Source organism: Thunnus maccoyii, chromosome 3 (assembly GCF_910596095.1).
Source record: "Thunnus maccoyii chromosome 3, fThuMac1.1, whole genome shotgun sequence".
Lineage (NCBI taxonomy): Eukaryota > Metazoa > Chordata > Actinopteri > Scombriformes > Scombridae > Thunnus > Thunnus maccoyii.
Window position 1 is genome coordinate 19,308,503 of NC_056535.1, and position 14,266 is coordinate 19,322,768.

Sequence of the window (14,266 nt, forward strand, 5' to 3'; positions counted from 1 at the left end):
AGCAAACTATTTATGTAGTCCTTCAGCTGTGAAGTCAGTTTGACAGCATATCTGTTATAGTCAAAGGTTTGCATATGATTTCACTCAGACGAATCTCAAACCATCCATGGGAAGAAAAGTGGTGAAGAAGGGAGGAGAGGAGGGGAGAGGGTTAGGGGAGGAGTCTCAGATTGACTTTCACATCCATTCAGCCTTTTTTTCTGCAGCAGCATTGAACTTGCAGAGAGAGAGAGAGAGAGAGAGAGAGAGAGAGAGAGAGAGAGAGAGAGAGAGAGAGAGAGAGAGAGAGAGCAGACTGGACAGTGTTGTACAGAAGCGCTATTATAGCTGAGGCTACCATAGCTGTGTTCATTTCAGATTTCACTCTATGCTTTATGAAATGATCATCAAACGTGAACTGTTTTCCGATTCTGCTGAAGAGGAGTGGTCAGGGTCGCAGATCATTATGCACTTTTAGGTCGACGTCGCCTTGAACGCAGCGCAGCAACATCGTATGAGCCCTCAAGTGCGTTTTTAATCTCCGAAGTTGTGTCAAGCGGGCGATGATTCGCATCTGATTGTTGCTCAACTATCCGGAGAGGACTGCAGACGGGTTGAAACACTGCATTGTGCCAAAAAAAAAAGACGCTGATTCCTGCCTGCGAGGATTGCACACTCCATTCTCCCCCCAAAATGTCATCTCAGGCGAAAGTCAAGAAGGACAAAGAGATTATTGCCGAATATGAGACCCAAGTGAAAGGTGGGTAACGTGCAGGCCTGATCATATTGTTATTCCGTGTGTCAACCCACTATTGCGTAACTTTACCACAAGCTTCATATGTGTGCAATGCTGTGGGGTGGGACAGATTGTATAGCTGTAGATGGCAGTCGTTTATTTGTAACGGATTCCATTGGAAATATCTATAGATTGCTGATAAATTCACGTCATTTAACTCAACCAGTAAATCCATGATGTGACAAATTAAGCTGTAACTTGGCTGAACCGGTTCCTCTGTACTCATGATGACTGTGTGCTCCAAACCTAGTGCTATAACAAGCCTAGCCCTGCATGTGTGGCCAGTCAAGCTACTACATGGAGCTTCACGATTTGTGTCAAAGTGCAGATTATATTTATATGAGACTGTACTGATAATGCACACCCAACATGGGAATGTAACAATTCACCTTGGACAATATTTTCAATAGACTGGAGGTCATGCACCTCAGGAATTCTTACCGGGAGACATTTGGGTACATATTACAATAGTTTCTTGAAAAAAAACAAAGGTTGAAATGTGAATATTAATTGTGATAATCTATGGTGAGCATTGACACTTCAGGACAAAGTGTAATATCAGGAGGGAGGAGGGAAAGCTTGAGAAGGTCACACAGCAAACAGTTCAGAAAGTCCATCAATAATGTATGCTGTCTGTATGAATTATGAACCATGAAAGGATTTCACTGTCTGCCGCTAAATATGAGAATGGATAAACCACGCAAAGAGAGAAGAGCATCAGGAACACTGACACTGTATTGGAACAGATAGTGCAAGATGTATATGGGTGGGTTGTCTTCTCAGCCTTTTACAGACAACTTTGTGAAGTGTTAACGCCAACACCTCTGTGCAACACTTTCTCAAGCTTCATACAGTGCACAGAGACAAACAGAACACAGACAGAAAATGTATCAACTAATTAGAGAATTGAGTAATCACTGAAGTCAGTTTGAAGTTCAGTTAAAAATGCCAAACATCCTCTAATACTAGTTTCTCAGTTTTGAGGATTTGTTGCTTTTCTTTGTCTGATGTGATAACCAAGTGAATATCAAACAAAACAAGCAAGATGAAGACGTCATTTTGAGATCCAGGAATTTGTGAAGCCGTTTTTTTTCTTTTTATTCTTATTTCTGAAGTTCTATAGACCAAACTATCAATCAGTGAATTCAGAAAATAATTGGCAGAAATAATTGGCAGATTAAATGATAATTGAAATAATCATCATTTGCAGCCAGTAATGTCTACAGACATTAATAAACTTAGAGTTCACATAATGCACCATCTGAAAGGGGTCTGACAGTTGCTTTGAAAATCTACTGAAAGTGAGAATTCATTAAATTGTAGAATTTGGGTTATTTAATCTGCATTCTTTTAACATCATTAACTAGCACACAATGGTGGAAACCACATCACCAAAGTGCTTCTGTCAACCTGCTGCAGTTTCGCTGGTTGGCCATCACCCAACATCTCACAGTGTTGGGTCTGGGTACATGGACATCATTATTTCAGACCATTTGGCTCAAAATAACCCCAACAGGACTGCAGTACTCAAAAACACCAAACAACAAAGTTGACTCTGTTCCAAACAAACATCAGTTGAAACGTTTACTGTGACCTGAAGGTGTGCATTTAGGTCTATATACTTCCCTGTATAGGATAGCACCATCTCAAGGTGTTTGTCAACATGATCCACATTCCAGTTGATGGACCCCAATTGGAATAGCAGATTTAACACAGTCTGAATTTGAATGCATGCCATGCAGATATGTAGCACATGTGCTGCAATTGAAACGCAGATCATGCAGAATCTAACAGGGGGAAACTGCATTTTGAATTTTACCGTAGTGGTACCTCTAGGTAGTTTTAGTTTAATTCTGTGTTTATTTGCATATAAATATTCTTTGCAATTTCATCTCAACTTTATTGTAATGACCTTGTTTGGATCAGTCCTTGATTGAGCCTGACCTGGATTTAATATCAAATTAAATATGTTCTTCTTATTTTGATATTTTACCCTTATACATGTTAAACAATAAAACAATACTTTATCTGTTTGTAGAGCTCTTTGTTATTGTAGAATATATTAGCTCCATAGCAAAGGAAAAACTAGCTCACATGTAAGCCAAAACAATGAAAACATGTAGGAACTCGGTTTTCAAGAGAGCACAGCGATACCACTTTAGGCAATATTGGTGTTGCTGAAGTCTTTAGGGTTTCTGAGCAAATATGTACGTTTAAATATTCCACCAAAGTGAAACATTCTCTGTAGCCACACATACACAGAGAGGAAATGACCAAAGCTTGTCAGCATGTGTCTGGAATGAAGAGTATGATTAGCGTTTTGCAGACTGAGGTGTGGTTTGCTTTCTCCTTGTTGCTCTCTTTGTCTGTCTGTTTGTTTGTTTGACTCCTTGAGTCTCTCTCTTTCACACTCTCACTCTCTCCCTCTCTCTCTCTCTCTCTCTCTCTCTCTCTCTCTCTCTCTGTCTCTCTCTGGTCTCCACACCAGCTTTGTGGCTGAGAGCCATCACAGCTCCGTTTCTCTCATCTCAGTTTCAGGAAAAGCTTTTAAGCTGACATCTTAAGCTCATTTGCAAACTGGGCTTAGATCAGTTTGGAGCTGTGAGGGCTTACTCTGACACTGACACTGGCCTCCGATAATGCTGAGTTGCTGACTGCACAGAGGTTCAATCAGGCACAAACCCAACATTTCAGCAAACAGTGTGTTTTGAGCTTGAACAGCTTTACAGGTCTGAGCCTGTATTTGCCATTATTGTCACATGCTATCCCCGATTCACTGATGAGTAATGTTTCACCCAGTAACAGGAGATATGGCTTTGTATCAAAACATTAGTCATCATTTAGCTGTTATCACTAGCTGAAATTATATTGTTTTTCCAATTTAAACAGTGTAGTTGACCAGCCTGAAATATCTCCAACCTTCCTGCTGAACCCAAACACAAAACACAAATAAATAAGGGGATGCCCCTCATTATGCGTCACACTAGCTGTAGGCCATATTATCTCAAATGTCATTTGGTTTGTTCGGAGTCTTATGCACAAATTGCTCTAATAGGGTATAATACTAAACATTTATTGTAAGATTTGCTGTTGCAAAGGAAACATATGGCACTGCAGAATGTGTGTGTATAGGGATAGTCGTCCCCAAATCATAAGAAAAAGAATGGTAATAGAAAACCCTGGAATATTTGTATCAGTTTATAATATATTTGTATCATGTATGATGTACAGATTACCTTTATACCTGCTTGGTGACAATCCGACTGTCACATAGCATCTCCCTAGGCACCCCTATCGCCTCCGTCTTCACTGCAGATATGCATTCCACGAGAAGCATGTAGACACACCCCTCTGTGTGTATTCTTCATGATGAAAGAATGCTCCGACTGATACTGCCTTGAAATGTCACGGTTACGTTATGACAGTGAAACAATATCTTTGTTGCCCGTGTCTCGGTAACATGTGTGGGACACTACATCTTGGATTTTCAAACAGTGATGCCTTTCCTTGTTAGAAATGTTTGTATCGGGAGAGTGAGAGAAAGACACGTGAGCTCAAGCAAATAGACTGTAAAGACATACCATAGCCATTACTGCATTCAGAAGATGTTCACAGAACACAGCGTTGATTTGTACCAAATTATGTCAACGTGTCAGTCTGGGTTAGGACACATGTGACTAGCCACGCATGGCTAACTGCAGACACAGCCCCGGAGCCTGCTTCTGGCCATTGCAGTAGCTGTGCTAAGCTAGTTTGAGCAGGCTACTGTGGTGACAATGACTCCTCACTATGTGATATTTGGTGCTTGCTACCTGCTGCAGCAGTCCAAGCAGTCTAAATAGCAAACCTGCAAGGCAACATGTTTTTCATTATATTGTCTGTCAGAGATCCAGGTGTGTAGCCACTAGAGACATGCTGTGTTGGAGCTTAGCGGGAGGACATAGTTTGTCTTTTTGAATCTACAGGATAAAGTAGGAGCCAAATTATTGGGTTGATCTAAATTATGTTTCAGTTGAGGAACATTGTATATTTGGGTGGCTTGATTGATTTTATATATATGTACTCAAACATGTTTATATTTACAACATGACCTGTGTCATACTGTTGTGTAACAATATCCCATTGCTCAATCACAACCAGATTGATGACTTAAGCAACTAAAAAAGTTCTTTTCTTCATTCTTTGCTTCAGTGTTGCCCTCAAGTCTCTGGAAGCAATTAATTTATACTCAAAATGCTTGTTAAAGTCACCAGAACATACCAGGATGTTAACCATATGGGTTAGGAGAAAAATAAACATTACAAATGGCTAAAGTCCTATTAGTGAAATTTCCACAGGCCTTTGGGTGTGGAACATTTTACTCATTTCGGTAAAAGACTGTTCCCAATCCGAGAACCTGGTGTGGCATGTGACTCTGTATTTCATTTAAGGAAACCTTTTCTGTTGTGTAATCAATACAATGAGAGAGAAGAGGCTGTATTTAGCTTTTGAGGCTTACTTCTTGCTATATTATTCACTTGAACTCCTTGCCAGCTTCCTTGTAATTATGCATTACTCTGCAAAGGCTTGAATCATTCATCGAATGTAGTGCAGTATTGCACAGTCCCTAGTAACAGTTTAAGGTCTAAAAATAAACGTGCACACAGGAGAGCAAATGCAAATATCATGAGTCTATTTGATGTCTTGCTGATAAAATTGCAGTTAAATCAATTTAGATTTGCTTATTATATTGTCAGCTCGTTCTTTTATGCTGTCATCGTATGATTAAAAAGGATTAATGTCACGTAGGCCAACAAATTGTGTGTGTTCAGTGGGCTATTTTAGCACAGGAGTACATCACAGTGACATTTCTTTCTATTTTGAACTTGATTGCTGCCTCGTTCATCAGCACAGGCTGTTTATTGAGCATTTCGAAGCAGAGAAAGTTGCCCTTGTCCTTGGCCATTATGCTAAACAGACTGACTGCTGCGACTGTCAGAAGAGGGAACTAGCCTGCTCTCAATGAGATGCCTCCAGAGGCATGTAACCAGGCAACTGGGCAACTATGGGGACCATGAGGGGTACATCTCCAAACAGCAAGGGACTACATATTTACTCCGTCTTTTTCTTTCTCCTTGCTCTTTCATTCACATTTTCACTCACACACCCATGGACTACGGGGGAGGAATTTTAGAAATCCTTTATTCTAGATACAGAAACAGCATTTAGAAGTGAACAAAAGGCCTTTTCTTTGGCTGGGTCATCTTCTCCATTGATAAATTTCTACAAAGTTCCTTTCAGTACACAGCAATCATATGCATGGTTGAAACAGTCTGTCATAAAGGAATCTTCAGCCATCTCAGTGTTGCTCAACTGCTTCTCAATGTCTTGTATAGAGAGAGGCTTTGTTTATTCCCTCGTATGAGTGTGTGAGTGTGTGTGTATAATCCCACAGATGTGAACTGTTTATTGATTTTCAGCAAAATTATGAATGATATGATCTTATTGTGTTATCGTTCTATAATGTCTAATTGATGATTTCAAGCTAGCTATAATTAAAAACTAGCAAAACAAGTTTTTACTTTATATTATTATTTTTATTATCGATTAATCTGTAGATTATTTTCTTGATTAATCGGTTAGTTGTTTGGTCCATAAAATATCAGAAAATGGTGAAAATTTTCTATCACTGTTTCCCAACACCAGAGATGACGTCCCCAAATGTCTTGTTTTGTCCTGACCAACAGTCCACAACCCAAAGATATACATTTTACTATCACAGAAGATTAAAGAAAACATAATAAACTTAAAATAATCACATTTGAGAGGCTTATTTTCTTAAAAATGACACAAAACTCAAATGTGATTTTGTCATACATTTGCCATTATCCTCATGTCTCAATATCGGAAGTATCCTTATTAACATTCTTATTGTGATACTGATTTCAACCATAAAACTCAGCTCTAGGTTCTGATATGATTTATGGTTTGTCTGCCTGCGTACATTCAGCAGCCACTTCGCCACTGGATTTATGACGGCCTTGTAATAAACAGTACTGTATATGGTTGAAATGAAATGTTATTTGTATGCCTCAGTGTTAATGTAAGACCATAAAAGTGATGTTATTACTTCAGTAGACATTTTTATCACCTGTAATCCCAGAGGTGTTTAGGAACAGCCAGCAGGGAATCTGTAGATATTTATTTGTGGCCATTTTGAAATCCTAAAGGGAATAATTACACTCCTAACACACAATCTACAATAGTGAAATCAGGGGCGTCATGCAGTCATTTTGTTTGAGGGGGCACATTTGCTTATGCAAATGTTAATGTTCACACTAAACCAGGTTGTTATCAGTAAATATCTGCTTTGGCTTCTGTGTTTATGATCAAACCGCCCCGCTATCAGTAACAGTAACATTTATTAACACTAAATTGCATTTAAAAGCAATATTGAGCAAGAAAATGTTTAAACTCATGCAGGGGTAACTTGAGTTAGCTTGGTAGCTAGCCAGCATGTTGACTATTTAACGTTAAGTAAAGAAAGCTCACAAACATGTAGCTACTGTTATATACTTGAACTATTATAGCTCTTTGTCAAAATTCTCATTATGTCCATCCTCTGTTTTGTAGGACACATTTCAGTGCTGCATATTTGTTAATTTGTTCGGTTGGTTTGATCATAAATATCGAAGCCAAAGCTGATATTTACTTGTAACAACTTAGTTTAAACAGGCACGTTTAAGGGGGCATGTGAATCCTCAAGTTGAATGGGCAAGACGCCTCTGAGTGAAATATCAGCACATGATAGAATTAAAGTTAAATCACTGTTTGCTTGAACTAACTTGAGGATTGAAAATAAAATTCCTTCTGCTTGCTGGACATTAACAGTTATATTCCGTTTAACAGCCAAAGCATGCCACAAACAGGAAATACCTTCTCAAACTGAAATTTTGTTAATAACCTTTTAAAACATTTAATTTTCGGAAGTATTATATCAGCCTGATTGTAAATGCCATATCAACCATATTTTCAGAATTTATACCGCATTTAATTTTCCTCATTCTCAGACTATGAATAGGGGCAGTGAGTTTCCAAACCTCATGAGCACAAAACCACAGCGATCTTGTAATCGAAAGAATGCCTGCAATTTGTTTCTTCAAGACAAACTTCTCTGAAGGCTCTCTCAGCACAATACATTTTGAGAAGCTGACCTATTTTACATTTTCTGTGCTGTCTGCTGCAATCAACAGACATGCATCTCACATGCACGTGTGCTATCCCAGCATTCAGACACCCCCACCCCCCCTCCCACTACACACACACACACACGCACATACATACAGACAGCAGACAAATGTACTTTGACGTCCAGTTTTATCCAATTATGATGACTTTGTTCTTATATTAGTGCTTGCGCTAGCTTGATTGTATCCTCACATGTTTGTATGTTGCCACATTATGTGTTTTGCTGAAGCCACTGCTGAAGGCTTGTGGGTTAAATGCTGACTTGCAGCAGGGTTTGGCAGGGTAAAGTGAGGCCCAGCATGAACACCCACTCCATCAGAGGCTCTATTTATTCTGAAGGTGGTCTCCCTTTTTTGATTTTGTTGACATGCAGAGATCCGAAACCAGCTGGTGGAGCAGTTCCGTTGTTTGGAGCAGCAGTCTGAGTCCCGGCTGCAGCTGCTGCAGGACCTGCAGGAGTTCTTCCGTCGAAAGGCTGAGCTCCAGCTTGAGTACTCCAGGAGTCTGGACAAACTGGCAGAGCGCTACTCCGCCAAGATCCGCACCTCCAGAGAGCACCAGCATTTCAAGTGAGTCTAGCCACTGTCTGTCTGCTAAGCACTGGAATGTCTGTATCGGATCTGTTTGACCGATAAAAAACATTTACGTTATGTATTTTATACTGATCACTGGCACGGCACAGGGAGATGGAAACAGAAAGAAAGAAGAAAAGGAGAAGAAGGATAAGCAACAGAAAGGAGAAGATGTATAAAAGCAGAAGAAATGACCTGAAATGAAGCCAGGGCCAAGGAAGCTTGTGGCCTCAGGCTGCTGTGTTTCTCCCAACTAGGTCAGACTTTTTATCCAGCCCCCTCCCGTCTTTTCTGTATGGCTGTCATTTCATTTCCATTCTCGAACAACTTCACGCTAGACTGCTACTCAAATACTCATATTTTCTCAATGGCTACAAAAAAATAAATCAGAGTCAGGAGTCTGAAGAAAGAAAGGGGGGTAGGGGGTGAAACAAACATACCCTGCAGCATGTTGAGGAACTACTACTTACAGTAGATGTTTGACCAGCCTGCAGCTCTTTTTGACTTTTAGATAATGTTCTCATATGCTGTCCAATGTGGCTGACTTGAACAATCAGGGATCATAAATAAGACTAAATGAATAATCAGAAATAATGAGTATGAATAAGAGTACATTCAGCTAAAATATTGGGCATTGTTCACCTTGAACACAGACAAATGAAGACCACAAGGGGTTGAAAGCTCCTGAAAAAAATAATTAAAATATATTTTAAGAAATCTACTCAGTAATTCTCAGTGTAGAAATATTGGATCAGCAATGCAGGATATCGAACCTACCTTAAAAATCGCTACAGTACAGATGGTATAATCGATATGTAGGCAGTTGCATACCCTTTCATGTGACCTGGCTGTGTCAGTCATGCATAACAAACACGGTATATTCGAGAGAGGTCTTCCCGTCTCTCTTTCAGCCTCTCTGGCCAATTGGACATAAAGCGTAATCATGGCGGAGAGCTCCCGTCACTGGGACATTGATAAATGGAGCGTTCCCTCAAAGGGAGACCCCAGTAAGAGATTCACATTGCATGACTTCTCTCTACACCCGGCTGTCCCAGATTCTCCCCCGTCACATTAAATGGTCATCATTATATCTGTCTGTCAGAGACTAGATTCATACTCACAGACTACAATGGGCCGACTAGTCTCTATCATTAATAATCCCACGCGGTCTTCTCTTCTTGAGTTTCTGAGCTGGCTCTGTCTACACTCTCTCTTTCTCTCTCTGTCAATTTTTTTTAACAGCACAACCTCAGTGCCCTTCTTTATTATCAGTGATCCTTTCGGATTTTCATTTCTAGTGTCAGATCTCATAAAGGGGCTGGAGGGAGATTGTCAGGGAGCATTTTCAAAGCCTCCTATAACAGAGTGACTGCAGCAAAAAATGTGATTATAATGACTCTGTGTACCTTTGAAAAGACAATGTATATCCAACATGCTGCACAATAGTTAGAGGATAAGGCTGATGATTTTCTATATTTTTCTTATTGTCAACCAGTCTCATGCTACATGTGCCACATTTTAAGTTTCTCAAAGAACTTCAGTAAAAAAGAGGTTGTGATATGTAGCACAACAAGCTAGCAAAGCTCTGTAAATGGGAACTTGTTCCCACTCATGTGCAGTGCAGTCTGCCGAATAAGGAACCACTCTCCAGAGACTGAAAATATGATAGCTGTTATCAGTCTTTGGAGCCGTTTCTAAATAAACTGCAGTGACCTTAATCTTCGGGGTGAAGGAATGTGTCACCTAGTGCACCAGTGTGACACATTGACAAGTTTTTAATAGTTTTTGGACAACAACGGAGGTCTAAGACACAGAGGAATAAGATATATCAGGCTTTGGATACACACACAATACTTGTAAGTAGGATGAGGTCATTGTTGGTCTGGCTCCGCATATGAGGTTCGTTGACAATAAGAAAAATATAGAAAATTGCCTGCCTTATACTTTAATACAGGCAGTATGTGTTTGAATTGTCAGCATACTTTGGTTCAGCTGAAAGTTGCATTCTACTTTATGATGCAGAGACCTTGTTGTGAAACAGTTGTACTTTTTGTAGGCTGTCAGGTAGAAAACCTTCTTCTGTCATCTTCCATGAACAGTTCTGCATCAGCTCCTTTGAATTGTGAACACTACAGTCTCATCCTTATTCAAGAGCAGCCAACAGCCAAAGATTTACAGTCAGTTTCCTGGCATCTCTTGTCCAGGATCAAACACCTGCTCTGCTTGAAAGACGGGCCTATAGGGATGGCTTGTTCATGTTTTTAATCAAAGTGTTGCGGGATGAAAAGGAGAAGCAGAAGGTGCTGATGCCCAGTGCTGTGGATTACCTTTAGCATCACATGAGTGCAACTCTTTTAACTCATCTGAGATACAGAACTTTTCAGATATCTTTTCTGTTTTACTAGGTTTGGGCTAATTTTCCCAAATCATTTATCTAGACAGAAGTCATAAACTAAACCTAGAGTCATCCCATGACAGATATTTAATGTTTCTTAAAGAAAAAGGTGCATATCCAGAGAACAATGATAATGAAATGTTTTACTTATCAGGAACCCTACAGTGTTGCAGACATCCTTATCATTAAATGTGTCTGAAAGCTGTCAGTGTCAAATCTAATTTCCAATAATAGAAAAATCCATTTGACTTTTAAATGCATACAAAACCACATAATGTACATGTAAAAAATAATAGAAATAGAATTTAGTTAATTTTAATTTCTGGAGTGACTGAATATGGATTTAACTTCAATATTGTTTTGAATGCATGGAGGTAAACTAGAATGGAAACTAAAATACACCATCTCTCCTCTGTGGTTTGGTGTGGAAACGGCTTCACTAAGATGGAGAAAAAGAAAATAAAAGCAAGAATAAAATTCTCCAAGGATAAAAATGATCAAAGTTTTGAAAGCATTTGAGAGAAAACAAGTCTGGACCACTCTTTATATATGAGCTTCAAAATTGAGATGAGAGTCAAAAATAACTGCTGCATTTCTGATTCAAGCTGCAAGGTTACACCGTTTTATTTATTTATCAAACAAAACTATTTTCCATCATTTGGACTAATTTATTAGATGTTGTTTTATAGACAACATTTGCAGCATCTAGACAGTTTTAAGAGGAGTCATATATGGTGTATGAGTTTATGGGCTCATAAAAATTGCAAGTTAGTGTAGCCAAAATAGAAAGAAATGCCATGAATATACATGACTTGACCAGGTGACAGCATTCAATTGTATAATTATTAAGGAGTGAGGATATAACCTTGAGGTTCTCCTCACCTACAAAAAGAAAACAAAGAAGGGTGCAGAATTAGAAGAACTCATAGAGTGATTTCTGTACTGTTTGCATTGCAGAAGCCAAGTTCTTCAACAAGATTGTATTTCAAGTTGTGACTTATTTAAATATATATTGGAACTAGGACGAACAATTTTATCCTAAAGATATTATTGGTCATCCATAGGTCCATTGGTAATGTGTGTTAGTGATAACCCTGAAAAAGAAAAAGAAAGTGAAAACATGAATAAAAGTCTCAAAGGATCAAAGTTATTTAAAGTTTTGAAAGCAGTTGGGAGGAAACAAGTCTGGACTGCTCTGTTGTGTACTGCACTGTCAAATCACTGCTTGCAACTTGATACTTTTACAAACCACAAACAGCAACATTGTATTCACCATGACTTGTAAGAAGGAAGAAGAAACAGTTTCAGAAGTTTCTGAACAGGTTATCATGGCAGCTTTGCTCTACAAACTAAAGCGGTTAAGTTAGAGTTAATCTCTCAGTTCATAGCTGCTGATCGGTTGTGTGATATGATAAAAGGCTTTGAGGGTGCAAATCAGTAGAGATAGCTATCTAGGTCTGAAATGCCTTTTGAATGTCCTCTTCCCTATGTGTTAACATCACACTCATCTCCTTTGACTAGTCATTAAAGAAGAAATAAAGTTGCATAGGTCATCTATCAGCCAGGAGCAAAAGGTGTTTCTACTCACAGTTATTTATCAGGCTGCAAAAAAACGTAATGTGATACATCATTTTTATATTTCAGTCACAATTGTTAGAGGTTTGAAAAACAGTAAAATGTTCCCTAAAGACAAAAGAAGAAGACAAACAAACTCTTTGGTGTGAGGATAATTGAACTCACATGCTCCCTCAAGCAAGGAGGCAAGTGCAGTCAGCATGCCTTCCGTGTGTTATGTGTGTGTGTGTGTGTGTGTATACAGCTGCCTCCTTTCTTCCTGATTCCTCACCACATGTGCAGTGACCCTTTGATGTATAATATGTAAAGCCCTTGAGCTGGTACCAATTGATATAATGTAAGATCTGTGCGGTGTGTAAGACATGTTTTATGTTCACCGCCAGAGTCCTGAGTATTTTGATGAGAGATGAATTAATCATACAACAGTTGGTCTATTTAGAACTTTTACTGCTTTTTTTTAGTTTGTGTTGGAGACAATAACTTAAATTTTTCGATTTCAGGCTGGAGGACCTGTTTTACCTGTTTTCTATTGTTTACTCATGGTCTGAATATAATATGTATATGGTTTTTACCATCTTAAAGACTAATAAAGTCTTGCTCTGGCTTTTGCAGAAAGGACCAAAATCTCCTGTCCACTGTGAACTGCTGGTATTTGGTCTTGGACCAGACCAGGCGGGAGAGCAGAGACCACGCCACTCTCAGCGACATCTACAACAACAACGTCATTGTCCGTCTGGCGCACGTGGGCGAGGATGTCATCAGACTTTTCAAAAAGGTCAGAATCGGAATGAAATGGATGAGGGGCATGTAACCCTGACCGTTAATAACGCACACAGTCACAGAAATCATCTGCTCAGATCGCATGACCGATGCTCACAGCTGGGAACTTGACACTACAACAACACAAATATGAATTGAAATGTATCAGGACATACAGCATGTTTTACGATGTGAGGTTCTTATATGGCATATTCCTTGAGGTTTGATCAACAAATTTGAGTGATATGATTAGGTTCATTATGTCATTATCTCTTGATATGACCAATGATGCTTAACTAGTATGTCAGTTACCAAATTACCAAATTCAATTACCAAAATTGCTTTTTTTGCAAGGCAGCTGATTTATAGCGTGGTACAAATTCTAGCCATTAGGTTGGTTTTGAGAATACTCCTTCAACCCATCTCTGAGGTTTTACTTGCCTAAAATGACATCACTTAAGCCTTAAACTGCATCTTTGCTATTGTAAGAGTAGCAAGTGTGTGCACAGTAAAACTTAACATGGTTTATGCGATTTTTGACCTCCTTTATTCATCATGCGTATTGTCATTCTCAATATCATGCTCAGTTTGCTCCCTATTTAGATCACAACCCTTTTTCTGATGCTCTTCACGGCACATCGCTCTTATCGCTCACACTCTTACTCGTGAGGTCTGCTTTACCTAATTTTTAATTTCACACCAAATTCAGTAACTTGAGAATTAGACTTGATGTGTTTCTCTCATTCAGAAATTTAACATCATTGAAGGTTTGGTTATACTCTCACATCTCACAAGGCAGATGCTTAATATATGGTATGTGTGAGGTTTGCGAAATGCCTGTGTTTCATGGGCTGCGATGAACAATTCACCTTAGGGATCTTAGATCAGTATCGCTTGACAGCAGCAGGAATCTCCAGTAATTTATGCCCTCTAGGGGGCTCTGTACTGTCATGATGGGAGATG

General features: G+C 39.1%; 1 protein-coding gene across 5 annotated transcripts in view; it reads left to right on the forward strand.

Annotated features, from left to right (window-relative positions):
- The first annotated feature begins 272 nt into the window (after nucleotides 1-272).
- LOC121894155 (SLIT-ROBO Rho GTPase-activating protein 3-like) overlaps nucleotides 273-14,266 on the forward strand; it is a 34,486-nt gene continuing 20,492 nt past the window's right edge. For all 5 annotated transcript variants that reach the window (XR_006095492.1, XM_042406544.1, XM_042406545.1 and 2 more), the window contains exons 1-3: nucleotides 273-739; nucleotides 8,376-8,571; nucleotides 13,157-13,319. Coding sequence is in view for 4 of the 5 variants with exons in the window: in XM_042406544.1 (XP_042262478.1) it covers nucleotides 673-739; nucleotides 8,376-8,571; nucleotides 13,157-13,319 (426 nt within the window). In the remaining variant the exon portion in view is untranslated. The remainder of the gene's footprint in view (nucleotides 740-8,375; nucleotides 8,572-13,156; nucleotides 13,320-14,266) is intronic.